General features: G+C 42.5%; 1 protein-coding gene across 1 annotated transcript in view; it reads right to left on the bottom strand.

Annotated features, from left to right (window-relative positions):
- The window catches only part of slit1a (slit homolog 1a (Drosophila)), a 103,711-nt gene that overhangs the window by 10,696 nt on the left and 67,324 nt on the right, over nucleotides 1-25,691 (bottom strand). Inside the window, exons 16-39 of the mRNA XM_017037432.2 lie at nucleotides 24,290-24,434; nucleotides 23,944-24,018; nucleotides 23,707-23,850; nucleotides 23,479-23,622; nucleotides 23,228-23,394; nucleotides 22,528-22,660; nucleotides 20,700-20,768; nucleotides 20,536-20,607; nucleotides 20,358-20,429; nucleotides 15,793-15,864; nucleotides 14,033-14,196; nucleotides 13,822-13,946; nucleotides 13,617-13,714; nucleotides 13,375-13,514; nucleotides 13,001-13,094; nucleotides 12,738-12,875; nucleotides 12,414-12,642; nucleotides 12,180-12,310; nucleotides 11,864-12,057; nucleotides 9,732-10,014; nucleotides 9,355-9,566; nucleotides 5,180-9,284; nucleotides 4,739-4,842; nucleotides 2,709-2,773 (exon numbers count right to left, since the gene is read on the bottom strand). Coding sequence (XP_016892921.1) covers nucleotides 9,046-9,284; nucleotides 9,355-9,566; nucleotides 9,732-10,014; nucleotides 11,864-12,057; nucleotides 12,180-12,310; nucleotides 12,414-12,642; nucleotides 12,738-12,875; nucleotides 13,001-13,094; nucleotides 13,375-13,514; nucleotides 13,617-13,714; nucleotides 13,822-13,946; nucleotides 14,033-14,196; nucleotides 15,793-15,864; nucleotides 20,358-20,429; nucleotides 20,536-20,607; nucleotides 20,700-20,768; nucleotides 22,528-22,660; nucleotides 23,228-23,394; nucleotides 23,479-23,622; nucleotides 23,707-23,850; nucleotides 23,944-24,018; nucleotides 24,290-24,434 — 3,140 coding nt within the window. The 3' untranslated portion in view covers nucleotides 2,709-2,773; nucleotides 4,739-4,842; nucleotides 5,180-9,045. The remainder of the gene's footprint in view (nucleotides 1-2,708; nucleotides 2,774-4,738; nucleotides 4,843-5,179; nucleotides 9,285-9,354; nucleotides 9,567-9,731; nucleotides 10,015-11,863; nucleotides 12,058-12,179; nucleotides 12,311-12,413; nucleotides 12,643-12,737; nucleotides 12,876-13,000; nucleotides 13,095-13,374; nucleotides 13,515-13,616; nucleotides 13,715-13,821; nucleotides 13,947-14,032; nucleotides 14,197-15,792; nucleotides 15,865-20,357; nucleotides 20,430-20,535; nucleotides 20,608-20,699; nucleotides 20,769-22,527; nucleotides 22,661-23,227; nucleotides 23,395-23,478; nucleotides 23,623-23,706; nucleotides 23,851-23,943; nucleotides 24,019-24,289; nucleotides 24,435-25,691) is intronic.

Raw genomic sequence — 25,691 nt, 5'->3', positions numbered from 1 at the left:
CCCAGCAGTCCATCACCACGCAAAACCCCAGTAAAATCTCGACAGAATGTAAATAATACCTCTGTTGACACATCGCTCAGTCCGCCATCAGAAAATAAAGATGTGGAGAAATGCCCCTCTGAAAAATCCAATCAAGTAGGTGCTGGGGAGTCTTCTGTGATTTCGCCAGTGACGGAATCACCTTCTAAAAACGCACCAAGCCCAAAATCCAAAAGTCCATCAAGGACAACTCTGATTCACAAACAAATGAGAGAATCAGAAGTGCAAGATAGTTTGCCTAATATTTCAAGTCAGGTTCTTGACACTTCTCCAGGTGCTGATTCCAAAAGGCAACTCAGATCAGGCAGCCAGAAGCCCAGCAGTCCGGAATCCCTTTCGGATTTCTCCCTCACCTCATCCTTACAAAAACAACCTCTACCTCCTGCTCCTCCCATATCATTTAGCTCAAATTCTGCGGCAGTGCAACAAGAACCTCAACCGAAGACTGCTCCTGTGTCTTGTAGTGAAGTGAACTTAGAAACATACCAACCAATGGGAAAAACCTTGGACGTTATTGAAGTTAAAAGTGAATCACCAGCCAAACAGAAGCTCAGATCTGCTAAGGCTATGGTCGACACTGATAATGAGAAACAGCAAACAAAGGGTAAACGGGTACTTCGAAAAGAGCCTGAAACAAGTTATGCTGCTCCACTCCAAAAACCAAGCGAAGCATCTTTAAATGACAGGTCTGCAGATGTGGAGGAATGCAATTCTTCAGAGTTGACTAAACCCACACGAATGCCATTAAGGAGTGAAGGTAGTCCATCTCCACAGGTGGAGAGCAAGAAAGTAGCTTTGAGGTCAAAAACACTGTTTTCAAATGTTCCAACTGAATCTGGACAACAGAGTGATGTAGCATCACCTCTCAGATCAACACCGGATAGAATGGCTAAGGCACAAATGAAGCCTCATTCAGTGTCCCAACCATCTGTCCCTCAACAGAGCTCAGCCTCCAGTGCCATCAAAACAAAGCATGAACTCCCAAAACAGACTACAAACAAATTCTTTGAGGCCCTGACTGGTGAAGAAAACCAAAACCTAATAACAAATTTAAACATGAAGTATGAAAAAATGCAAAAAGGGTGGGTTCAAATGGATAAGGAGACTCAGGCTGCCACTAAATACAAGAACAAGTCAGACAGACAGGCAGCAATATGGAAAAGTAAGCGTAGGGCTAAAAAACAGAAGTTTGCTGAGAACCAGAAATACTCACCAGTTCAAGTACTCTTCATGAAAGGTTTCAATCTCACCAATATTTGTCGATGGTTTCTAGAGTCAACAGAAACAAAGTCCCTTGTCATTGTCAAAAAGGTAAATACAAGACTACCTTCAGAAACTCAACTCTGCTTCCACAGCTCAAGTTCCTCAGGGACTTCCCAAGGCGTCTATCCAAGTCTCCAGGCAGAGCGCTTGAAGAAACATTTGAAAAAGTTTGCTATTGCTTCTCCAGTAAAGTGCAACCCGAAAAATCAGAAATTAATTGCTAAGGCACTGGAGCAAGAGGCAAATTCTAGGAGTAAGGAGAGGAGAGACCCTCTCCGTAATGCTAAGGCTTCAACAAGGTCAAACTCCTCGGATAAAGTCAAGATGCAGTCGGGGGAATCACAAAAATCTTGTGGCAAATCCAAAAACCCTACCAGTGCGAGAATCTTGAGAAAATACTCCAATATCCGAGGAAAGATGAAAGTTCAGCAAACTAAAGTCAGTCTGAAAAAGGCTGCAAAAGTCATAAACGCCAACAAAAGGAAGAATGTAGCTACCGCAAAGACTGAAACCAAGTCTAATCTGAAAATATCTCCAAGGTCACAGAAATCATCCCCAGAAATCATCCCCAGTAAAGAAATGAAAGAGCCTGTAGACAAATTGGAAAGAAAAAAGACATTGGCCATCAAGACGACTAGCAAACACTTAGAGAGAACAAATAAGGCTTACGGCGGCAGTAAATCTGCAAGATATCTAACTAGAGAAATGCCAAAGAGAACTTCTCAGAGACTTGGTTCTCCAAAAACAACTGAACTCAAACTGTTGAGCACATCAAAAAGCAAGATGGACAGTAAAAAGACAAGTGAGGCAGGAGTACTTGAAGTAGTCAAACCCACAGCCACTAAAGCAGTCAAAACAAAAGGAGCATTACACTGTACTGACGTCAGAGATGTAGAGAAATCAGTTGAATCTTCTCAGGATGCGAGGGGACTAGCCTCAGCTGACCAGGTGCTAACAAGATCCCAGAAAAAAGTTGAGACAGCGCTCCCTTTGACTGGCAGTGCCAGGCCTGCTTCAAAGTGGGTCAAAAAGACTCTGAAAACACAGTCTCTCTCTCAGCTAAAATCCAGGAAAGCCGAGAAGCCCACACTGAGAAATAAGTGGGCTTTAAAGCGGGCAGCAAAGAGAAGTCAGGCGGTGTTGCTGCCACGCAGCGCAACAAAAGCAGGAGCTAAGAGACCTCAGGATCTGTCAGAGACCCCAGCTAAACGCACCAGGATGTCACTCTTAAAATAAATGAACCTGAAACATTGAGAAGAACTTTCAATGTCCAGGAGAGCTTTTGTTCAGCCAGCGATGAAGGAGCATTTAGGAAGAAAGATCTTTCGTGCATTTGTTAAGCTGCTCAAAAAACTAAATCACAAATGTAGTTAATTATTTTTCTGATCATTTGCGAGAATACACACCAGTCTTGCCTTGGGTCTTGCTGATGTAGTTGCTGTTTTATGTTGCGTTCCATCAGTCAGCACGGCTGTGGAGAAACAAAGTTATGACACAGTTAGGCGTCCATTCAGCTTCCCTCCTTTGTATCAGTTTCTTACTTGTATAAAACAGTCGTTTTAGATCATAGGGAATAATAGGAACAGGATATGAGATTTTGAATTGAAACTTCAAACAGACAGTCAGTAGGTGGTGTATATCCCTGACCGTCTTCCAATCACAACTCTGTGAACTGTGTGACTGTTGTGACCAGGTGCCTTATTTATAAAGTGTAAAACTATACAATGTGTTAATGTGAATTTTTTTTTCTTCCGCTCTAGTCATAACAGCTTCGGGTATCCCACATTAGGTTTGTTGTAAGTTATCTGTAAATTCTAACCTTAATTAAAAAAGTATATTTTATGTATCTCGTTTTCCCCCAGAGCATTAAGATAAAAATTATTACAGTGTTGACGTAAACACCAGGCTTTATTGTTAAAAACCAGACTTGTAACCACCATAGGTGTCATGACAAAAGCATATTTATGAAGCTGCGTTGTGGTTAGTTTTTGTTCCTCAGCCTTGCTGTCACCGAATTCTTGCTCCATCTGCTGGCTGCCAATGGGAGTGAAATTGTGTGTAATATTTGACCAGTTGCTGCACGTGTCTTTTCTTTTAAGAGAGAGATTTACAAACCCCTCTGCTCTGTAAACATGGACTTTCAAAAAAAACTCACCCCAAACGAGGATATGCATGCACGTTTTTGCGCACATTTGAAATGTAAAAAATTCAGAAGAGTCATTTGTGATGAACAGGTATATATTTGGCTTACATACACCTGGTCAGATCTTTGTATTTAACCAACATGGAATTGACATTTTCTTTTTTTTTTTTTAATGACATATTTGACCTCCTAAGCATTAAAGGAACATTACAGGGTGATCTGTTTTTCTTTTCCTTGTTCTTCATTCTTTGGAACCCAATTGCTGAAATGGTCCAGTTACTTCCATGTATGTTTCTGTTATCGTTTTTATTATTAGTAGCTGTCGAATGTTCTCAGAATGTGAAGATTTTTTTTTAACTTCCACTTTAGTTATTTGCATTAGTGTATGTCAAAGGAAAATAACCATTTTTGGCACAGTATTATCTATATTTTTATTACAGTCCATTCTCTTGGGAGGGTAAATTATTCATCATGCCTGTCGTGTGTTTATTTTATTTAAAAAATCTCCACGCAGGCTAATGACTTCATAAAATCCCAAATGTCCCATCAAACATCTGCCACAAACATGTCTCTTCTTTACAGTTGCTATTTAAAGGTGTTGATTTTGTATATTTGAAAGAAAAAAACTGCTTTATTTGTGGTAATCCCAAGAATGATACAACTCTGTTAAGAACTTTGTATTTTTTCTGGAATTGATATAAAGATGCTTGAATTTTACTCAGAGTTTTACGAGTCATTTGTTCAATTTTGTTTTAATTTTGCTGGAATATTCTATGCATTAATGAATTGACTCATGTTGAGTGTGAAAATGGCACTAGAGAAAAAGTTACATGGTTACTTTTTTAACAGCGGGTGTTGAGGGTCTAGTGTGTGTATGTTTTTGTTGAAACATAGATAAATTAAATTCTATAAATAAAACACGCTACCACACAACATTTAAAGCATGTAGGATGTATAATCCTACATTATTTAAATGCATAAATGTGGATTTTGTACACCATAAAAATGTACACCAATCCATTAAACAATATTTCGCTGAGCTAACTGTTGTAGCAGTTGGTTTACCAGGAGTAATACAGCCAGTTCCATTAAGTAAGTAAAATCTCGAACTTTTGTAATAATCTTTTAGATTATTACAAGCAGAACTAGTGCCATTGCTACTGATAATGGTATTACTACTAGTAAGTGCAGAACTTTTACTGATAAAAAATAAAATATCGTTTGTTAAAATTGTCCGTGTCAAACATGTCAAATAAACACGATATTAAAGTTAGGAAACATTCGATTCTGTACCTGATATAAAGCGATCGCCGAAGCCCGTTGCCTTTGTGGTCCCTCTGTTTGTTTTGGATCTCCTCTTTAAAAGCGGTCCACCACTTCTGGGATTTTTTGGGATCCTGCAAAACAGAAAACCCCAGCCCCGGGGTCCGGGGACCGGTGCCGGTGCATTAGTCACTTGGTACCGCGGCACATTGGGACAAAATGCAAAAATATACTTCAGTTTTACTAATTTACTTCATTTAAAACGATTCCAGTTATACCCCTTTACCTTTTTTCATTTAAAGATAATCTGGTAATAATAAGGTTTCAAAACAATAGGTCATTCAGATTGCGAAACTAACAGAGTAAATCTCAAAACAATAGGTCATTCAGATTGCGACACTAACAGAATAAATCCTAAAAGATGTTTTATTTTGAAAATTGAATGATGCATCAAAGGTGGTACAATATTACCGGTCCACAGTAACGGCTGATACCGGCCGACCGGTCCTGGGTACAAAAAAGGTTGGGGACCGCTGCTGTAAAAAGCTCGTTCCTTCGCTCGTCCTCCGCCGTTAGCTACCGTGTTGCTGCTGTCACACGAGGTGCGTTCAAGTACTGTTGGAAACTTTGAAACTCCGGTGAAAACTTGGACTTGAACTTGGTCCAGGGCGCAATTATTTTAACAGTTTAAAAAATATATAACTTTTTTACTGCGACTTAACATGTGCCAAAGTACAAAATTTAAACAAAACATACTTAAGTAAAAGTAACGTTACAGCTTTTAACAAGTACACAACAAAGACCCAAATAAGGAACGCATGAAATGTCATTTTTGAATTTCCATCTTTGTTAATGTGAGGTTACTTGTTTTCACCTAAAGGAAAACTAACTTTAAAGAGCATAGGTTGTATAGGTTGAAGGTTAGAATCAAGTTGGCATCTAAAAATGACGGTAGCAGTCTTCGCCCCAATCCTTTAGCATCAGCTAGCTGCTAATTCGCGATCGGTTAGCGTTGCTAACACAAATTGCATACATCGTCATACATCCTAGTAATGATGTAGGACAAACAAAAACATGGACAATGCCCCCTTAAAAGCACACACATTTAGGTTTAATTAATGAAAAGAGTGGAGATTGGTAAACATTTGTCGGTGGCACTACGTACATTCAGTATTATTGAGTTTTTAAGTCCAACAACAATCCTGTAACAAAAGGAGCAAACAGACAGAACCCAACCAGATATATATGTAAATGTTTTCACTGGTTCATTACAACAGAGACATCGTGTTGTTTACACTCACATGTATGCAGTATAGTTCATATGATGGAAAGTCTATGTGTCTAGTCCTGTCATCAGATCAATGGGTTACATCCAAATATAGCACGAGCACTGCTAAGATGTCCACCAGGAGGCTGAACGCACCAGTCCACTAGAGGGCAGTGCAGATTATTGAATGAAAGACACGAAGAAAAAGCCACTTGGCTTGAGCTGTGAAGATATACAGTGACTGTTTGTCAAATACCATTAAAGAGATCTAGTTGCAATGTTGTCACAGACCACTAGGTTGACATCAACAGTTTGTTAAACAGAGTAAACTTCTGGGAATACCGTTAAATTGTACCAAGTCTGCAGCCTTTCCCACTATGTATAGGCATGTAACCATGTGACTTCTACTGTATATCTCACACTGAAAACTAAATAACAGCTAAAAGTTACCACTTCATGAGTAAGCATAGGCTTATATTTATATATACACATTTATACATTCAGATATGACTGTTCTGTTCACTGTAATTGGCACTGGTTATTTAATTCTGTATGGACGGTCATTCAGAACTGACAGTCCCTCCAGAATTTCCTCATTTAATGGTCATCGTCGTCATCATCATCATCATCATCATCATCAGTAGACATGTAAATGCTTCACAGAGTTGCCCAGATCCTGGCACATTTGCCAATTTTTTTAATGACTGTTCACAGAGGCAACTTTGTCCTGTTTCTTCTGGCTTGACAGCAGCTTATAATTAGTTGAGCTTGATTACAAAAAATAAAATAAAAAAAACATCTTCCCATGGCAAACATTTCTCAAATGTAGCAGTACAACCAAGCATTTAAGTAAAAAAAAAAAAAAATCATCATGGAAGTGTTTAAATTTTCTTTTGGTGGTGGGATTATTAAGAGGCTGCATCCACACTGCTCTGTACACGTGCATCTTTTGAGTTACTCTTATAATAATGTCATTCTGAATAACAACAAAATACTTTTGTAAATCAGGATTTGTGTATTTTCAAAACCAAATTCAAATTAAATTAAATGTATTTACAAGCACCTAAAAACTTAAATGTATTAATATTTCAACATTTTGACACATCTGTAGTGTATTTCACATCATAGTAGTTACTCTTTGTTTTTACCAGGTCAATGTTTCTGAAATAGTCCAAATACTGTACAGAGTAGTGTGGATGTGGCCAAGCTACTGATGATCTGGGCCACACAGGAGAAAAACACTGTCATTCGCCTTTGATGGTAAAAATACCTAAAAGAATTTTAATGTGTTTTATTATAATCATTATTATTATTTTTACCTTGTCCGGGTGTTTGAAAGTCATCAACATTTGGTGTCTGTCTTTTACTTACTGCAGGGAAAAAAACATAAGGTAAAAATAAATAAAAAAGAAGCACATACTCTCATGAATTAGATGTAATATTCACATGGAAGACAACATATACAATATTAAACATATTTCTAGACCAATACTGCCACCATACAACAAGGTCAACCTTCAGCTGTATTTTTGGCCAATTAATGTTATGAATTATTTTGCTGGCGCAATTAAAAAAAAGTAAATAAAAAAAGAAAAACAACAAAAAAAAAAAAGAAAAAAGAAAACCCAAAGCACTCAGAGAAGTGAAGGCCTTCCCAGAGGTTTAAAAACAGACATATTCTTTAACATAGAAAAATACTATACCAAAATGAAATACAAATATATATATATATATATTAGAATCTGTTATGGTATTTCTATATAAGAGGATGCTGGGAGAGGCACAAAGGGAATGGGGTAGGGGCAGCTAGAGGAGTTAGGTTGCATCATAAGAAAATTATAACAAAATATAACAAAATCAATATGAGAAATCAGAAACAACGAATAAAAAAAAATTCAGAGAGGACTCTGCGACCTTGTTTCTTGTTTTTCTGTTTTATCCGTACATTTATAGTGACATTTTAGAAAGCTCTACTGTTGGCAAACTCTCTCCACACATGCAATCGTTTTTAATACTGCAAGCATCAAGTGGAGCGGGGCTCCTGCTTGACAAAAGGGGGCGGGACTTTTGAAAATCATCCTAACCCTGAGGCAATGCATGCTGGGTGACTGATGACGGCCGGGCCCGACAACCTTCAGACTTGTTTGCAATCAGAAGAGAATCTGTGTTTTTGCGCCTTTCCCATGTAATTCATGGTGAATGTATGTATCATGTCATGCATGTGTGTGTGTGTGTTCAGTGCTGCCGCTCAGTGCAGTCTCTACTGTCATGGAGTGTCTACGTTGCAGTACCTCACAGCTTATACCACTGTGACCACCGTCACCGAACCTTGTGGCCTTCGTCGCCGTGACATCTGCACTGGATTATGTGCCGCTCTAACTCTGTCAACGTTTCCTTGTTCTTTGCTTCAACATGTGCATGTACGTGGTTGGATTGGACTGAATCCTGTTAAGGAAAAAAGTGATTGCTACAGTTAGCCAACGACAACTCGATCCCGAACACCACATCCAGTCCAGTCCAGCCTAGTCCATTCCGGTCCAGTCCTGGCCAGCCAAGCTCAACTCAAGACAGCTCCGCCAAGTCCAACGCTCCAGCTCTCTTTGTGTCTCTCAGCTTCTTTCACTGCTCCTCTTCTGCTTTCTCCTTCCAGACTGGACCGCTTTTGTCCTCACTGCCTCCACAAAGTAAATATTGGAGATGGTGACTGGGGCCTCACAGATGGATGGGGTTATTCACACTGGGCTAACTGGGTTGGTGGGATTCCTTAACACCTTTCAAATGTCTGGAGCCATGGAACAATGTTGCAGGAACAATGGGTGTTGTTGGCGGTGTTGGTTTCTCTGTGTTACTGTAGGTCACACACCCTTGGAAGGGGAGGAAAATGTCCTATTTTACAAACATTGTTCATAATATATAGATAGAGGTTTTATATATATTCTTTATAATCTCTCTCTCCTGCTTTTTCCCCTCTCGTCCTCTCTTCCTTCCCTTCTCCTTCTTCTTCTACTTCTTCTTTTCATCCTACTCTTTCTTCTGCTCCACAGCAGTGGTTGGAAATGAGTGAATGTTGCTACATGCAGCCCACGCAGCCACACTTGATGGTCTTTTCCACCTCCTCGGAGAAGGAGGTTCCATCGCTGCACTCAAAGGTGTATTTCCGGCGCTTCATCCGCTGGCTGGCACAGCAGGCCCCCGTGTCACAAGCCCCTGTGCACTCCACCCAAGAGACCACACGTGTCGTTTGGCAGATGGCGTAGCCTCGCTGGACCTGGTAGTAGTCGCGCATGGGCTCTCCTCGGCACTCTGACTCTGGAAGGTGGAAATCACTCGTTAGTGGTTCTATTTATTTTTAAAAATAGTGAACAATGAGAACACCAACCTGTGTCACACAGTTGACCAGTGTAACCACTTTCACAGTGACAGTAGGCGTCGCCCGTGTCTGAGATCTGACAGCGACCGTGTTTGCATGACAAGCGCCGACAGGGATTGAAGAGCTCCCCCTGTTGGTTGCAGAGTGCACCGCGGTAACCCTCGTCACACTCACAGCGGTATGACTGGGAGTCCAGTGGGATGCACTTCCCATGGACACACCTAATAAAAAAACATGGACAGGTTTATAAAGTTTATAAGGTTTCTGGTAACAGACAAAAAATGTTGGAATATGAAGGTTGCATTTAGGACAAAATGCAACCAGTTCATGTGAAAAAAAATCACATGAACTGCCGTTGCATTATTTTTGTTCTTTTGTTGACCTACTTGCTGCCCTGACAGGGGTTGCTGACAGGCTGGTCACAGTGTGGTCCGCTCCAGCCCGGCTGGCAGTGACACACTGGTCCGTGGACTCCATCGGGCTGGCAGATGCCATGAACACAGTAGAGTTTCTTGCAGGGTTCACAGCCTGGAACCACACCGGGCTTCATCTGGGTCTTGGTGAAGTCCTGCAGCTCATTGTTGATGTAAAGGTTCTGGATGCAACCGTGGAAACTGGAGCCATTTTGGATTTGCCATAAACCACTGGAATGCACATCCACCCGCATTCCTGGAGGAAGAGGAGGGAAAAAAAAGATGATGTTTACAAGTGTGGAGATTTGCAAACTGGACCACAGACAGACAGACACACACATACACACACACACACAGACACAGACACAGACAGTTAACACAGGGCTGATATGAGAGTGATGGAGGATTGTTCTTTCAAATATATGTGTCCAAACAGAGCATATGCATTTTTTAAATGAATTCCACAACATGATTGAAGAACGGGAATAGAACATTTACATATGCACCATTAGACACATTATACTTGAAATGAAAGAAAAATAAAGGCAAAGAAAATGTTTGTATATCGTGTAAGGATGAACACAACACGACATCATTACATCACACCACTGACACTATAACCTGAGCCACTCTGTGACAAACAATGGAAAAGTATTTGAGATTGAAAATATATTGAAAAATGTATATATTTAAAAAGAAAAATATTGAGAGTGACTCCAATTTCATAAAATAATCCATCTTTTTGAATGGTTTTGTACAAGCATGAATCATGCAAAACTAGAACAGCTTGGACTGTGTTTGGTAGTTCTTTAAGTGGCCACTGGACAATGAAAAATGTTGTAATGAAAGTAAATGTAATATTTGTAAAGTATTGCAATATTAATTTGTATTTACTTATTTTCAATAAGTAATTGGATGCAGGATGGAGGAGGGGGGGTCTAGCCAATCACAGTCATGACTGAAGGTGAGATTACAGTGTAGGTGTGGGGACTGATTGGATGTAAGACGCATGGTTAAAAAGGAAAGGGACTGGTTGCGGTGGTGACAAAGCGGAGGGGAGGGGGGTGATTGACAGTAGTGTAGTAGATAAGAGTGCCTGCAGAGGAGGAAGGTGTGTTCTGGAGAGGGCCCCTACCCCCCACGTATAGTGGAGCCTCCCCGTTGAGGGGCCGCACTGCCCCGAAGCTGTCCATTGTGGTTGGGAGACCACCATCAATAGACAGGTTCACCATCTGGTCAAAGGTCACAAGCTCCACCGTGTGGAACTGGCCATCATTGATGGAAAAAAAAGATGATGTTTACAAGTGTGGAGATTTGCAAACTGGACCACAGACAGACAGACACACACATACACACACACACACAGACACAGACACAGACAGTTAACACAGGGCTGATATGAGAGTGATGGAGGATTGTTCTTTCAAATATATGTGTCCAAACAGAGCATATGCATTTTTTAAATGAATTCCACAACATGATTGAAGAACGGGAATAGAACATTTACATATGCACCATTAGACACATTATACTTGAAATGAAAGAAAAATAAAGGCAAAGAAAATGTTTGTATATCGTGTAAGGATGAACACAACACGACATCATTACATCACACCACTGACACTATAACCTGAGCCACTCTGTGACAAACAATGGAAAAGTATTTGAGATTGAAAATATATTGAAAAATGTATATATTTAAAAAGAAAAATATTGAGAGTGACTCCAATTTCATAAAATAATCCATCTTTTTGAATGGTTTTGTACAAGCATGAATCATGCAAAACTAGAACAGCTTGGACTGTGTTTGGTAGTTCTTTAAGTGGCCACTGGACAATGAAAAATGTTGTAATGAAAGTAAATGTAATATTTGTAAAGTATTGCAATATTAATTTGTATTTACTTATTTTCAATAAGTAATTGGATGCAGGATGGAGGAGGGGGGGTCTAGCCAATCACAGTCATGACTGAAGGTGAGATTACAGTGTAGGTGTGGGGACTGATTGGATGTAAGACGCATGGTTAAAAAGGAAAGGGACTGGTTGCGGTGGTGACAAAGCGGAGGGGAGGGGGGTGATTGACAGTAGTGTAGTAGATAAGAGTGCCTGCAGAGGAGGAAGGTGTGTTCTGGAGAGGGCCCCTACCCCCCACGTATAGTGGAGCCTCCCCGTTGAGGGGCCGCACTGCCCCGAAGCTGTCCATTGTGGTTGGGAGACCACCATCAATAGACAGGTTCACCATCTGGTCAAAGGTCACAAGCTCCACCGTGTGGAACTGGCCATCATTGATGGTCTCAGTACTGGAAAATGAAAAAAAACAATCAAGAATATATATATATATATTTATATATATATAAATATATATAAAGATCACATCACCCAACAGGGGGCAGTAGAGTGAAGCATTTCAATGGCACCTCACCTGTAAATGGCATGTCCTGGTTGGCTGCCCGGGTCATAGCTGACCTTGACGTGACCTTGGTGAAGCTCCACTGCGATGTGATCGTTGTCTCCATTGTACAACAAAATTCCATTGTCCTCAGCCGTGGACACCTACAGGACGGAAACGGTGTTGTTAAATTATTTCTTTTTTAAAAGGTTGAGTTGCTGCCGGAGTCACAGACGTGTTTACAGTAGGCTGTGGGTCACTGACTACCTGGAGGGTGATGTTGGCCTGGGGCCAGTTCTTCAGGTCAGAGAGCAACAGGTAGGAGTCCCTGTCAATGAAATTGACACTGACCAACTTCTCACAGCGTGGTCCTCCAAACTCTGGAGGACACTGACATATGGCCCGTCCACCTCGCTCCACACACGGAGCCTTGTTCTGACAGTCGGCCAGCTCACACAGAGACAGAGGAGAGGGAGGAACCTCACACAGCTGACCGCTAGGCACGACCAAAGAAATGAGGAGATTATTTTCGGCTCATCACAGACCTGAGAGCTGATTAAAAAAAGGTGCATTCATGTCCTGTCTTCTCACCTGTATCCTTCAGGACAGACGCACGAGTATCCGTTGAGTTCGTCCACACACTTGGCTCCGTTCTGACAGCGGTGCTCCTCACAGTCGTTATAATCAACGCTGCAGTCATCACCGACATAACCAGGAGAGCACACACACCTGCACACACACACACACACACACACACACACACACACACACACACACACAGGAGTCAGTGGATTCAATCTTTCAACAAAAAAACCCCAACACAGTCTCCTTTAAATCCAACAGTGAAGTCTTACTTTGGTCCGTTGGAGGTGATGAGGCAGGTGGAGTCGTGTTGACAGGGGCTTCGTCCTGGGGCACACACGTCCTCCATTTCTTCACACATCTCCCCTTCAAAGACAAAGGCAATTAGAAGTTAAGGCACTCCATGTTTTTTTGTTTACATAAAATCATGGCTTTGTGCAACCACTGCCATGAAATCTGAACAAACTGTAAACCTGGAAAAACACATATAAAATGAATGGACTTTAACATTTACTGTAGACTGTGTGAAGTATTAAGATAATAATCACTGATTTTAGAGAAAGCTAAAAGCAAATCTTCATGCCACTAAAACAAATAACACGTCTGTTAGCCATTAGCATGAGACTGTGGGGTCAGCTCCACTGACCGGTATAATATGGGGGACACAGGCAGGTGTAGTTGTTGACTCCGTCCAGGCAGGTTGCTCCGTTCTCACAGTCGTTGTCTTCGCAGTCGTCGATGTTGGTTTGGCAAGTGGGACCCTCGAAGCCCAGGGGGCAAGTACAACTGTGAAACAAACATGTATGATGTACTGTCTGCTCCTGCTCCCTTCTCTCCCCTCTGCCCCATCATTTTACCAAAGTCACATTAAAAAGTTGTCTTTCTCACCTGTATTCTCCCTCCTCATCCTCATTCAACTGGCAGGTCCCTCCATTTGAACAGGGGTTACTTACACAGGCGTTCAGTGCTGTCTCACAATTCTTACCCTGAGAAAAAATGATTTTTTTTTTTACTTTTTCACACATAAATCATCGAAATGAAAACGTAAAAGTTAAAGAAATAACAAAACAAAAAAATGAGTCAAAGTTCTGACCTTGAAGCCTGGAGGACAGCTGCACCTGTAGGCCTCCACGGGGTCACTGTGGCAGATGCCCTGGTTCAGACAGGGGCCTGACAGACAGGGGTTACATTTGGCCAACACCACAGTGTCCACATCTCCTGAGGGAAAAACCCAGAGCAAAGATGATCGATCCATCAACACACACGTGTAACGAGGGTCAGGTTTTCTTTTTAAATCCACTCACCTGTACATTCAAACTTCTTTGCAGGAGTAGTGAGCAGCAGTTTGCCCTCCATGAAATGTGGGCTGGCACAGCGGGCGATGCCCGGCTCTTTGTATCCTGTCTTCACCCAGTCGGACAACCAGCGCAGGTGGCAGTCGCAGTGCAGAGGGTTGGCACCGATTGCCCTGAAGAAGCACAGTAAGAGCACAGTTAAACCTAGCATTGATGCAGTGGTTCTCAGTTAGTTTCCATCAGGCGCCCCCTTGGGGATAGAAATGTTTTCACCCCCCCCTCCGACCCACACCCCCCTACGAACTGAATTACTATTGAGAACCTGATAACATATATATTAACGTATATTCTTACCTGTACAAACCACTGTATGAGTTGCTGCCACCTAGTGACTGGAGGCATGTTATCATTCAAGCATTACAGCAGGGTAAGCAGTGTATGTCTAGCATGCCATATTCCATTGGAAGTCCCTCACTGCGCCCCCAAAGGGGACCTGCCCCACTATTTGAGAAGTACTGCATTAATGACATTATGTACTGCACTATTGTCATAACCTATGGGCATTTAATACTAATGAATGAGTCAAATCCAGACTTAAAGTACATCTATACATCAAGAACTTCTTTGCTTCTCTGTCTCACATTGAACTGTATTCTCTCATATTTACTTTTTATTCTTATTAAAACTTATGGTATTTCAAATAACAGAGGGAAAAGTTACACAGTAACTATGTTTTTACTGGCTTAGTCTGAATGCAGTTTTAGACTTTCACCACTAGATGTATGTCAAGCTTCACAAAAATCAAGCCTTGGCCAATACGGCTCTGTATCGAGCAGAAACAAAACTGCTTCCCTAAGAAACTAAAGAAAAAAGAAAAAGCTGAGTTAAGGTTAAAAGTGCTGCCTCCTCTTGAGGACGGCTCCTCCATTAAAGGCCAAGGTGTGAACAGAAGGCACTTCTAACAACCTCTGTCACGGTGCTCGTGAATAAATGCAGTTCTGTCCTGCTGCCTGATGCACAAACACTCCTGAATCGATGCCGTTCCATTACAGCTAAACACGCTCTCATCTTTCAGGCCGGGCCAAACGCTGACACCTGACATCTGCTAACACCAAAGCCACTTGAGTGTGACCGTGGATCAATGGCTTCCCCTTCACCCTTTCCTTCACCTTGTTTTCCTGCGGCCCTGAACCTGTCCTGTCCTTTCCATAAAACGTCTTTGTTTGGCGTCCACTCCATCCTCCCTCACTCTCCCTGCTTCCTCTGCAGCCCTGACACTGATAGGTCTATTGATCAGCCTCTGTCAAAGGGAATGACGTGAAGATGTGGACTGTGCCACAGTCAGGGCAGGCAAGCAAAGACACCTCTGGATAGTTTTACACAAGTCCATGTGCGGGCTGCACAGCCCGTAGACTCACACACACAATTACAGACATACATAAACATAGCAAAACAAACACAAAAGCCCACAGACCATGGAGAATGTGTGTGTGTGTTTCAGCGATGTCACAGGCAGATGAGACAGTAGTGGGGTCTGTGTGGTGCTGTGACCGCAGGACTGTGGCTGATGAAAGGAAGGAGGGGGTCGGCTCATGAGGAGCCCACCAAAGAGGACTACAGACAGCCCACTGTGAGCTACACTCGCCGACGGTCCAGACCAGACCCCCTCATTCCCTACAGGAGTGTGTGTGTGTGTAGACCTCACAAAGTCAGACAGTATCACAGAGAACACCACAGGGACATATTTCTGTGTCTGTGTCACGACTCACAGGTGGGAGAGGGCAGCAACGTCGTTGAAGATGCCGTCAGGAAGCTCAGAGATTTCATTCCCATGAAGAGACCTTTGAAATGAAGACACACAAAAAACAAAGTATTAACAGAGAAAAACTTTCATCTTTCATCTCAGAACAAAAGTGAAATGAAATTAAACAGCACTCATCTTGAAAACATTATTTTGAGCTCAATAAAATAAAATAAAATAAATAAAAACACATTTGAAGTGTTGTCACTGTTCTCCAGTGTGGTCCTGGACGTGTTTACTGGATTCAGATGAAGTGACATCACAACATGTTACACAGTTGTTGTCATAAATACAATTAGAGTAAGCAAGAATTAAAGTATATATTATATTATAATGTTTCTATGTCTTTTATGTGGGTCTTTGTCTCTGAATAGTTCTCTCTTTCGCACTTTTAGGTCTTTTTTTCTTTGCTTCTTTCCTCTTCTTTTTTTCATTATTATTATGTTTACACTGGTAAATTTCCCAGAAAAACAGACCCAAATCATAGGGGCAAACTTTACCAACTTAAAAAAAAGAAAAGATTTGATTCAGCCCATTGTGTAAATGTATGAGTTGTCACATGGTTTCCTGACAACATACACCACAGCCGTTAGGGTAAACGCGGGTGAACATTTGTTTCTGTGTGGGCCAACTCTATGTCCTGTGAGTGGGTTTGTACTGCGTGCGATTGTTGAGGATCTGTAAGTCTGAAAAAAGACTGGTGTCAGGTTCCAATGTGTGAAGCTGATAGGACCAACAAGTGTACAAAAACCTGAGGTGAAAGGTCAGGAACAGTTGAACGACATCACTTGTTTCCTCTCCTCATGCAGTAGCTCTCGCTGAGCCACAGGTCAGGACTGATAGGACAACATAAGCTAACAGCAAGTTGACTGATGGCTTCTGTGATCCATCGGGTCATTACCACCTCTGTGTCTCAGCTGACCACAGGCTATTGTTAGCACAGCTCTGTCCACACTACGGAACATCACACGCGTGCTCCACGTGACGACTGACGTGCTTTAAAAACACACTTCCTTTGTTTGATCCACTGATCCATAACAACGTCGGGGGCCTTGGTGTGAGCCACCTTGGCAGAGTGTTCACTGGTGCAGAGAGAGGATTGTGTAGTCGAAGGATAATGATGATACAGATGCCACGAGGCCAGCAGCAGCAGCAGCACCAGCAGCAGCAGCGTTGTGCCAGTCAGGCACAGATCTCCTGGGTTAAAGGAGCCAGAGAGTCTTCAGTAGGAAACCTGAGCTGCTCCTTCACTCCCTCTCTTTTGATACACGGAGCATCACTCCCTTTCTTTTCAATTATTCTCCATCCTGGCAAAGATGTGAGAACGGGATTGAAGTTGATGTAAGGCAGAATGACGATGTTGGCTGAAACTGTGTTCAAACTATGGTTGACTGTGTAACTGGACTCCCTCACAGTTTTCACACTGACATCGTTTCTGATCCTTGGTAATGATGCTGTGGGCCTTCTGAGCTCCACGGTTCTGCTCAGACTCTGGACTCACGTGATTTGATTCAATTCAACTAATTCTGATTCCTCTTATCTGCAAGTCATTTCTCTGGACCTTAAATATTATGTATTGGAGTAATGCAACCAGTAGAGGGTGCACATCCACTAAGGCATATTAAGTAAAGTAAAGTAAAACATGTTATTGTGTTTCTTCTATAGTTAATTATCAAACAACAACAAAAAACACAAAGATTTTTACATTTTTTTCTATTTTGTTTCTTTTTTATATCAATCAGTCTATCAATCTCTGTCTTTATGTCTCTGTTTGTTTCATTTTTTCTCTATTTTTTCTACTTCCAGTCTTTGTTTCTTTTTCTTTTTTGGTGATTAGTTTTCCTTACTTCTTTATATCGGTTTGTTTCTTTCTTTAACGTAATCAAACTTTTATTCTAAAACTTTAATTTTTTCTCCCACAACTACAGCATGTGTTAAACCTTGGCTCACTGCACCGCATCACTCTCTAAGCTCACTCACATCACGTCTTATACCCAGCAGGCTAATTAGCAGCTTATTAATGTACAGTTAACTATCAGACACAACCACAGAAAAGCACACACACACACACACACACACACACACACACTTGCTCTCCACCGTATCACATCCATGCCAACCTCAGCCTTTTTGAAGTTCTGCGCGTTAATGATTCTTCTCCTCTTTACTGCTCTTTAAAACCAAAGGTGGAGCTTTATTAAAGCTCTGGCACCTCCACGTGTGAGTGAGCTGCACTTTTTCCTCACTCGCAGCTGGCTTCAGCATCTACGCTTCTACCACGCTTCCATCTTTGAACCTGGGCTCGAGTCCTGAAGTTGGAACCAATAAACGGAGTTCATTGTCGCTTCTCTTTGTTGCACCCCTAAAAGCCTTGCTAAATAAAAAAAAGCCAGATTCTCATGATTGATCACACCAGCAGTAAATACATCAAAGTTTTCTGATTCATTTGGACTCAGGTCTGACAGAGACAAGAAAGTGGCCCAGACTCACTCCGCCTGCATGTGTGTGTGTGTGTATGTGTGTGCGGTGCTGGCTCCGGGCCTCACATGGCGTCTCGCTCACTTGCACAGGGAATAGTTCAGAAGCGAAGGTGGCGTGAGTGAGTAAGAGCAGAAATAACGGCTGCAGCTTCATTAGAGATCAAAGCCACGCGGCCCGGGCCTAGCGAGGCGGCATCAGTTAATGATGACCCAGCTTCACTCTAATGTTACGCTAAAAGGGGCTCTTATGCTTTGTGTCTCATAATGATGCAGGGCATTAGCTGCATCTCGCTGTAAAACAGAGTCTTTGTGTTTTTTCTGTGTCCGTAGTAAAAAGTGTGCCTGCTAGGAGCACACATGGAAGGTTGCTGCGTCTTCTCCCACACACATTCTCCCGCAGCGAGCAGATGATAAACATGTAGGCTGCGAATGCAGATAGAGACGCATACACATGTGCGTACATACAGTGATCCCTTATGGAATGCTGCTGTCTGGGCGCTTTCTCTTTCTTGTGAAGCCAAACTGTACAACAGAGTAAAAGTGTGAACCATCCAGCTGCTGTATCTTTGGATGTGGGTCCAAAGATTTGGTTTAGCTTAAACATCAATCTGTCAAACACATTTGCTTTCTATGTCTCAGTTATTTCGCAGACCGGTTCGGCCACGGTGGGGGAACCCGCTGCAACGGGGATCGCACAATCAAAGAACTCATAACTTCATAAAAACCCAGACGCAGAGTCAAAACCATTATGGTTAGCGGGGCAAACATTCCTGCGTAATCAGAAGGGGGGCATGTTTGGCCCCGCAGTGAGGCAGTGATGAGCGCAGGATGTTTGGAGGTGAGCAGGCAGACTGTACAGATGTCTATAGACAAGGTGTGGGCGAGAAAACAGTAGCAGCCGAAACACTACTGCTGCTGCTGCTGCTGCTGCTGCTGCTGCCATTTGAACAGAGAAAACAGGCCAGAGGTTGAGTATATGTGTATCTGTGTGTGTGTGTGTGTGTGTGCGTGTGTGTGTGTGTGAGAGAGAGAGAGAGAGAGAGAGAGGAGGGAGAATTCATAAGCTGTCATAAGTGTTTAGACTGTGCTCAGTCCTCTGGAGTCAATCACACACTCTCAGCATCTGCAGCTCTCTTCCCGTCTTCAGTCAAAGATGAAAAAATATCCTCTGTCATAAATCAGGTCAGTCCCAAAAGTCTTATCTTGTTTTGGAACTCCTCTTTGGCAATAACTTCATTGGTTCCGAGAAGAAGTTGCTGCTTTGGGCAACGTCTTTAAAGGCTGACTTCTAGACAGACACATGTACTTACTTAAGGCACTCATGGACATAATGTAATATCCAAAGCAGAAATCCATCCATAGTCTCCTTCCTGCCTAAAATTCTAATGTGCAACATTCCACTTTTAGAAGACGCCAAGAAACAAAGGCTACATATGGAAGAGAGTGTGGAGCTGCTACAGGTTACACCTAATGAAGCTCACAGATTAGTCACACGCTGGAAAAATAAGTCAACAGTTAAAGAAAGAGGTGTTTTGGAAAACTTTTTTTTTAAACTATCGCAACTTTGTCAAACTTAAATTTGTTTGGTCAGGTCGTTACAGTCTTACTGACTTCATTACAGTGAGTTTGATAATTAGACCAAACACCTGACCATGTCTTAAAACAAAGCTTTATGTATAATTTCTTATAAAACAGCTGATTTTTGGTCCTATATATACAAGTACACATATATAAATACACACTCTATACCAGCGGTTCTCAAACTTTTTCTACTCTGTACCACCTGAGAAAACACTGATCTCTCTGAGTACCACCATGATGACCAACATTAGAACATAGCAGCAGAGGCCTTCTCTATTAGCTTCCACCACAGGAGAGATGTTTATAAATGTTTATAAAGATGTTTACGTTTAAATGTTGTATTAATTGTGCATGGTATGTTTCAGATTTATTCAGCTGAAAATGTAACTGTGAAAAAATGACTTTTCCCCGCGTACCACAGTTTGAGAACCTGCTCTATATAGACTGACTGCATGAGTATAAGTGTACTCACAGTAGTCGCAAGGAGTGCAGTCCACTGAAGGCCATTTTGGGGATACAACGCAGGGAGTTGTAACTGAGGATTCTGGAATGAATAAATAATTACATACTGTTATACAGACTGACGTATATGAATATAAAAAAAAATAACAAAGAAGAGAAAGATCAGCCCGGGGTCAGTCAGGACTTACAGAGTGGTGAGTTGGCTCATGTTGGCGAAGGACGAGTTGGTCAGTGAGTTGATCTTGTTGTTGCTCAGGTCCCTGAAGGAGGATTTAAAAAATGGCAACAGTTGAGCGTTTCAATGTGCTGAGTGGGATATTAAAAAATAACATAAAAAATAACAGATACTTACACCAGCTGTAGGTATTTGAAAGCAGACAGTTCCTTTGGCACAACACTGAACTGGTTTCCATCCAAATACCTGGAAGAAATGGACCAAATCAAACAGTTTTAAAAGTGAAGCCAATAAATCAGACCAGTGCATGTGATCATGTGATTCCACACAAACAACTTGAATAAGATACAGGACCAATGTAGAGGACGGTCAAATGTTCTAAGACAAATAAAAAAAAAACATTTTTTTTGTTATAAAAATAAGATAAAGTGACCATTGATGGATGAACAATTCATCTGGAGGTGAGTTTCTTTGTTAAAATTTGTTTAAATTAAATTTAAATGAACAATTCATCTGGAGGTGAGTTTCTTTAATTTGTTTAAAATTAATTTAAATGTTTAAATGTTCCCTCAGTTTTTCAGCTACATCAAAACCATTTGAACAGGTCTAGCCATTCAAGTTTAGGCTAAATTTGGATCTTTGCTCTGAGTGTAAAAAAAAAACCTGCTCAGATGAAGCGTCACAGCTCAACCCTTGGACACCATCACAAAAATATAAAGATAAAAATTGTCCAAGCCTCTTGAGATGTGCCAGAGCGACGTGTCTTCACATGTTTTATTTAGAACACGTAACCTCGTATATAAACCCGCAGCATTTGAATCTACAATTTCAAATTACAACGTAATTTGCATTTTGCACGTCAGACGCTCCTCTTTACCATAAGTGCAGCAGCACATGGAGACGGCATAAGACCCAGTAGTCAACTTTGTTCCAGACACATACATAATTATATATCAATTCCGGGACTGAACAACTGGCCAAAGGCAGCAATCTCATTATATTTAGCAGCATTCTTGTTCCTAAATGTGACTTAGCATCCTTCATTCTGCAGCGACACTTGTGGGTGCATTCATGCATTTGTGTGTTAACACAGCCGCGTTTGAGACGTGCCTGCGGGGCTGCAACCACCCTGCTGACTGCCAACACAAAGTGCTACCAGAGGGGCTGTCACCATGATAAATGAGTGATTTAGGGGCTGAGCACAGCTCACCGGGAGCTTTCTCCACTATTGTTGTTGACTGTACACCGGGTGGGAAGGGCAGGAGGGGGTCGTTGGTGAGCGGGGATGGGGCGGGTGGCCTGGGTTCAGAGGTAATGATGGGTAATGACGGTGTAGAGGACACTTTGGATAATGACGGAGGAGCAAAGTCTCCAGATGATGAGATGAAAGCCCAGAACACCTGGACACACCTGCTGGGACAATGACAGGCCTCCAGGCCTGCACAGTATGTGCATGCATTTAGCATGTGTGTGTTTGTGTGTGTTTAGTGAGCTGAAACCACTTGTGTAGTATTGGAAACTTTCAGGCCCATTCCTTTCCCTTCCATTTCCATTGAAAACTGCTCATTAAAATGTCCTCTCGCTCCCCTGTACTCCTGTGGACAGCCTTTTGGCCATCACACAAGTATGTGCATGCATGCACACACACACACACACACACACACACACACACACACACTGGTCTCTGGCTCTGGATGGGAGAGTGACATCACCGCTAATACTCAGGGTTGCAGAGAACACAGGAGAAGAATGTCTGAGAGAATAACCTCAGGCATCGTCGACTCCTCTTTTGCTTCTCCCACTGATAGAATCTGTGTTTCTTCTTCTATTGTTTTCCCTCCCACTCTTATCACTTTCTTACCTTTTGAGGTGGCCTCTAGCTTTTTTACAGTTTCCTTTGGTTTCCTGACTAGACCTGCCACTATCAAAGCCACTGGCAGGAACAATAATTCCTGGAAGTCACACTGATAAGATAGAGATTCAGTTAATGAACCCAGGAACTCACAGTTCAGTCACATTTCTGGGGATGCCTTTAGGCAGTGTGTGGAGGTGCTTGTTGCTGCAGCGCACCACCGTCTCCAGGCAAGTGCATTCACTGGGACACTGGGGTCTGGGCACACAGCTTGACTCCTCTTGGCCTGGGAAAAAAGGAGGAGCGGAGTCAATCACAGTAAAGCACACAAATATGTGGGAGAACAGACAAAAGGCGAGCTCTGGAGGAACAGACAGAGCAGGAGGAGCAGGACAATAAAAAAAAGAGGAGGTGAAAAATGTTTCAGGTGCTACAGGACAGGGCAAGAGGAGCTTCGCTAATGTAATATCGACCGGTGAAGGTGAAGAACGAAAACTGTCCAGAGCCTGAAGATGAGTCTAACATTAATTCAGGTGCAAATAGGCTGACTGGTCAATAAGGCAAACAGTTCAATAGCTCCACTCAGCCAGGCATCGACCGGAAGCTTAGGAAGTGCTGAGGAGCAATCTATTCAGCAAACAAAAGGAGTCGCACAATAGCGGTCATTATTTAGGATGATCTCAGACACTTTAAACACCTCTCCTTCATAATCTATTACACAGCCTGGAACTGTCTTCATCAGTCAAACGGAGGCACGGCAGTTTAACGCAGAGTGGAGGTCATTCAAACAGAAGAACCAATATAAAACTTCTGACTCCTGAAATGCAGAAACCCTGATCAGACATCGTCTAACCTTCTTCGCAGCGGAAGTCAGGCAGAGCCACGTCCTGCAAAGGGATCTCCTTCAGGAAAGCAGGACGCTGGCAGCGAGGATTTCCTGTCACGATCTTCCTGCTCCTCAGCCAATCGCCCAGCCACGCCAGCCGGCAGTCACAGTTGAAGGAGTTGGCCAAAAGATTACTGGGAAGAGATTTGAGAAATGATGATGATGATGCCCGTCATTTGGGACGTCGTTAAACGGGTGTGTATGTGATGGGGTCTCACAGGGTGGAGAGGGTCTGCAGGGTGTCAAAGGCTCCAGGTGTGATAGTGGTCAGCTGGTTGTCATACAGAGAGAGCAGCCGCACGTTGTGCAGACCGGTGAAGCTGTCGTTGTGGACGCAGCTGATCTTATTGTTCCTCAGCATCCTGACAGGTGAAGGAAGAACAACAACGTCAGCCTGTAGGTCCACAGTGGTGGGTTGGATTGTGTTTAACTGTTTGATCACTTACAACATACGCAGTCCCTCCAGGCCACGGAACATCCTGCTGCGCACCGAGTCGATCTGATTGGCTGTAAGATGAAGCTCAATGACGGAGGACGCACCTTCAAATGTTCCGTCTTCGATCTCTGTGATTTTGTTGTTGCTGAGGTTTCTTTTAAAAAATAAATATATAAAGATGTTGATCAATAAATCCAGAAATTAATCAGAGGACGATTAAAGAAGAAACAAAGAGAGTTTCATTTACATTTTCTTCAACTGGGAAAGGTTCTTGAAAACTCCAGTGGCCTCCAGGGCGGTGATGTCGTTGTTGTTCAGGCGGCTACAGACAGAGAAATAAACGTTGGTTGGTAACAAGTCTTAAAACAAAAAAACTTATTTTCACTATTATTGGACGCTACTTTATACATGATTTAATCCACAACACTTGAACCTCTCACATGTCAAACCAAAGGAAACTAAGTGTTTCTTCAGTGACCTCAGCAGATCTTCTTTGCCTGACTGTTAGCTTTTTTTTAATTTCTCTGCTAAAATAACTTCAGTATCAGACATTCACATTTCACGTGTATTTTTCTACACCCCTAATTCCTCACATTTCAGTGGTGGATGATGGGATCTGCTCCGGGATCTTGGTGAGCTTCAGGTTGGAACAGTCCACCACGTTGGACTCACAGCGACACTTGGGAGGACACACCGGGTCACTGTTACAGGCAGTATTCAGACGTGTGTCCTCGGTACCTGAAGAGGAACAGAAACACAATGTACTCATAAAATACTTATTTGAATGACATCATCCAAGTTCACCCACTTCAAACTTTCCCATGATGCTCCTGGTCACGCATCTGCTCGAACCGTCGCTGCATGTCAGCGGTTTGTCCTAAGGTGACCTAAGTTTAACTAAAGAACACTCTGTGTCCTTTCCTACTGTGGACTGTGAAACGGGTGAGGCAGAGTGGAAGTGCAGGTTAAGGTGAAAGTGTTTAGAGAGGTGACAGTGTGTGAGCAGTGGTCTGAAAACAACAGTAACAGGAGGGAGCGGAGATAGAGTTTCCAAGGAGGATTTGGACGAACAGAGCCACTGAAGCAGAGCGCCGAGAGGAGAGGAGGTGCTGGAAGGAGGAGGTGGGTGAACTGAGTTTCCAGACAGGTGCATGGGGATGGGAGAGAGAGAGAGAACTGGAAAAAGACGGGCAGGACAGGAGATAAATGCATGCAGGAAAGAAAATTGCAAATAAATATGGAAAAAGACGAGAAAAAAAGTAAAGTAATTTGGAGAGCTGCACAGAACAGACAAGAGCAGGAACAGGAGGCAGCGATGACGAGGGCGAGACACTTCCTTCCCTGCACCTCCTCTGACTATGAATAGACATTACGTGCCAAAAAGTGCGCTGACAGTTACATCACAGCTGCTCAATTATGGAACAGCAGTGGGAGCCGCTCATGGCACTGAGTGTGTGTGTGTGTGTGTGTGTGTTCCATTTAGTTGGCACAGCCCTGCATCTTGTGTTAGGATATCCTTTTGTCTCCTGATCCTTTCCACATCAGCGCTCCCTCTTTTTCAGAGGTCCGAGGATTACGTCAGCAGAACTCTGTGAGGCTCCTGGACCACAAACGTGAGCAGAGCAAAACCTCAAACAACCCAGACCAAGTCCTACGGTCCAGTATTAAGAACTGCTTCAGAATTCATTGAATGGCAGTCAAAACCATAACCTTTATTCTAACCACTTTTTTGACTTTATAAAAATGTGGTCCAGCAGTAAAAAAAGTGAATTGTTTGATGACTTTTCCTGGAACTTTTTTTTTACTGAGTGTCTCAGTGGAGTAGAAAGTAATGCAAGAGTAATGCAGGTCATTAAGGAATTGTTCTTTCCTGGTCCAGACGGCAGCACGAGGCATTTCCTGCTGCACAGGAAGTAATGAAAGTACAACACGGCACTTTGATCTCAAGGATGTAGTGTGAGCCTGAGTCATATTCTTCATCACTGTCATCTTCGT

Source organism: Cynoglossus semilaevis, chromosome 12, assembly GCF_000523025.1.
Source record: "Cynoglossus semilaevis isolate Cse_v1.0 chromosome 12, Cse_v1.0, whole genome shotgun sequence".
Taxonomy (NCBI): Eukaryota; Metazoa; Chordata; class Actinopteri; order Pleuronectiformes; family Cynoglossidae; genus Cynoglossus; species Cynoglossus semilaevis.
Note: the sequence above shows the minus strand (reverse complement) of the source record. Positions and strands in the feature narration are given on the sequence as shown.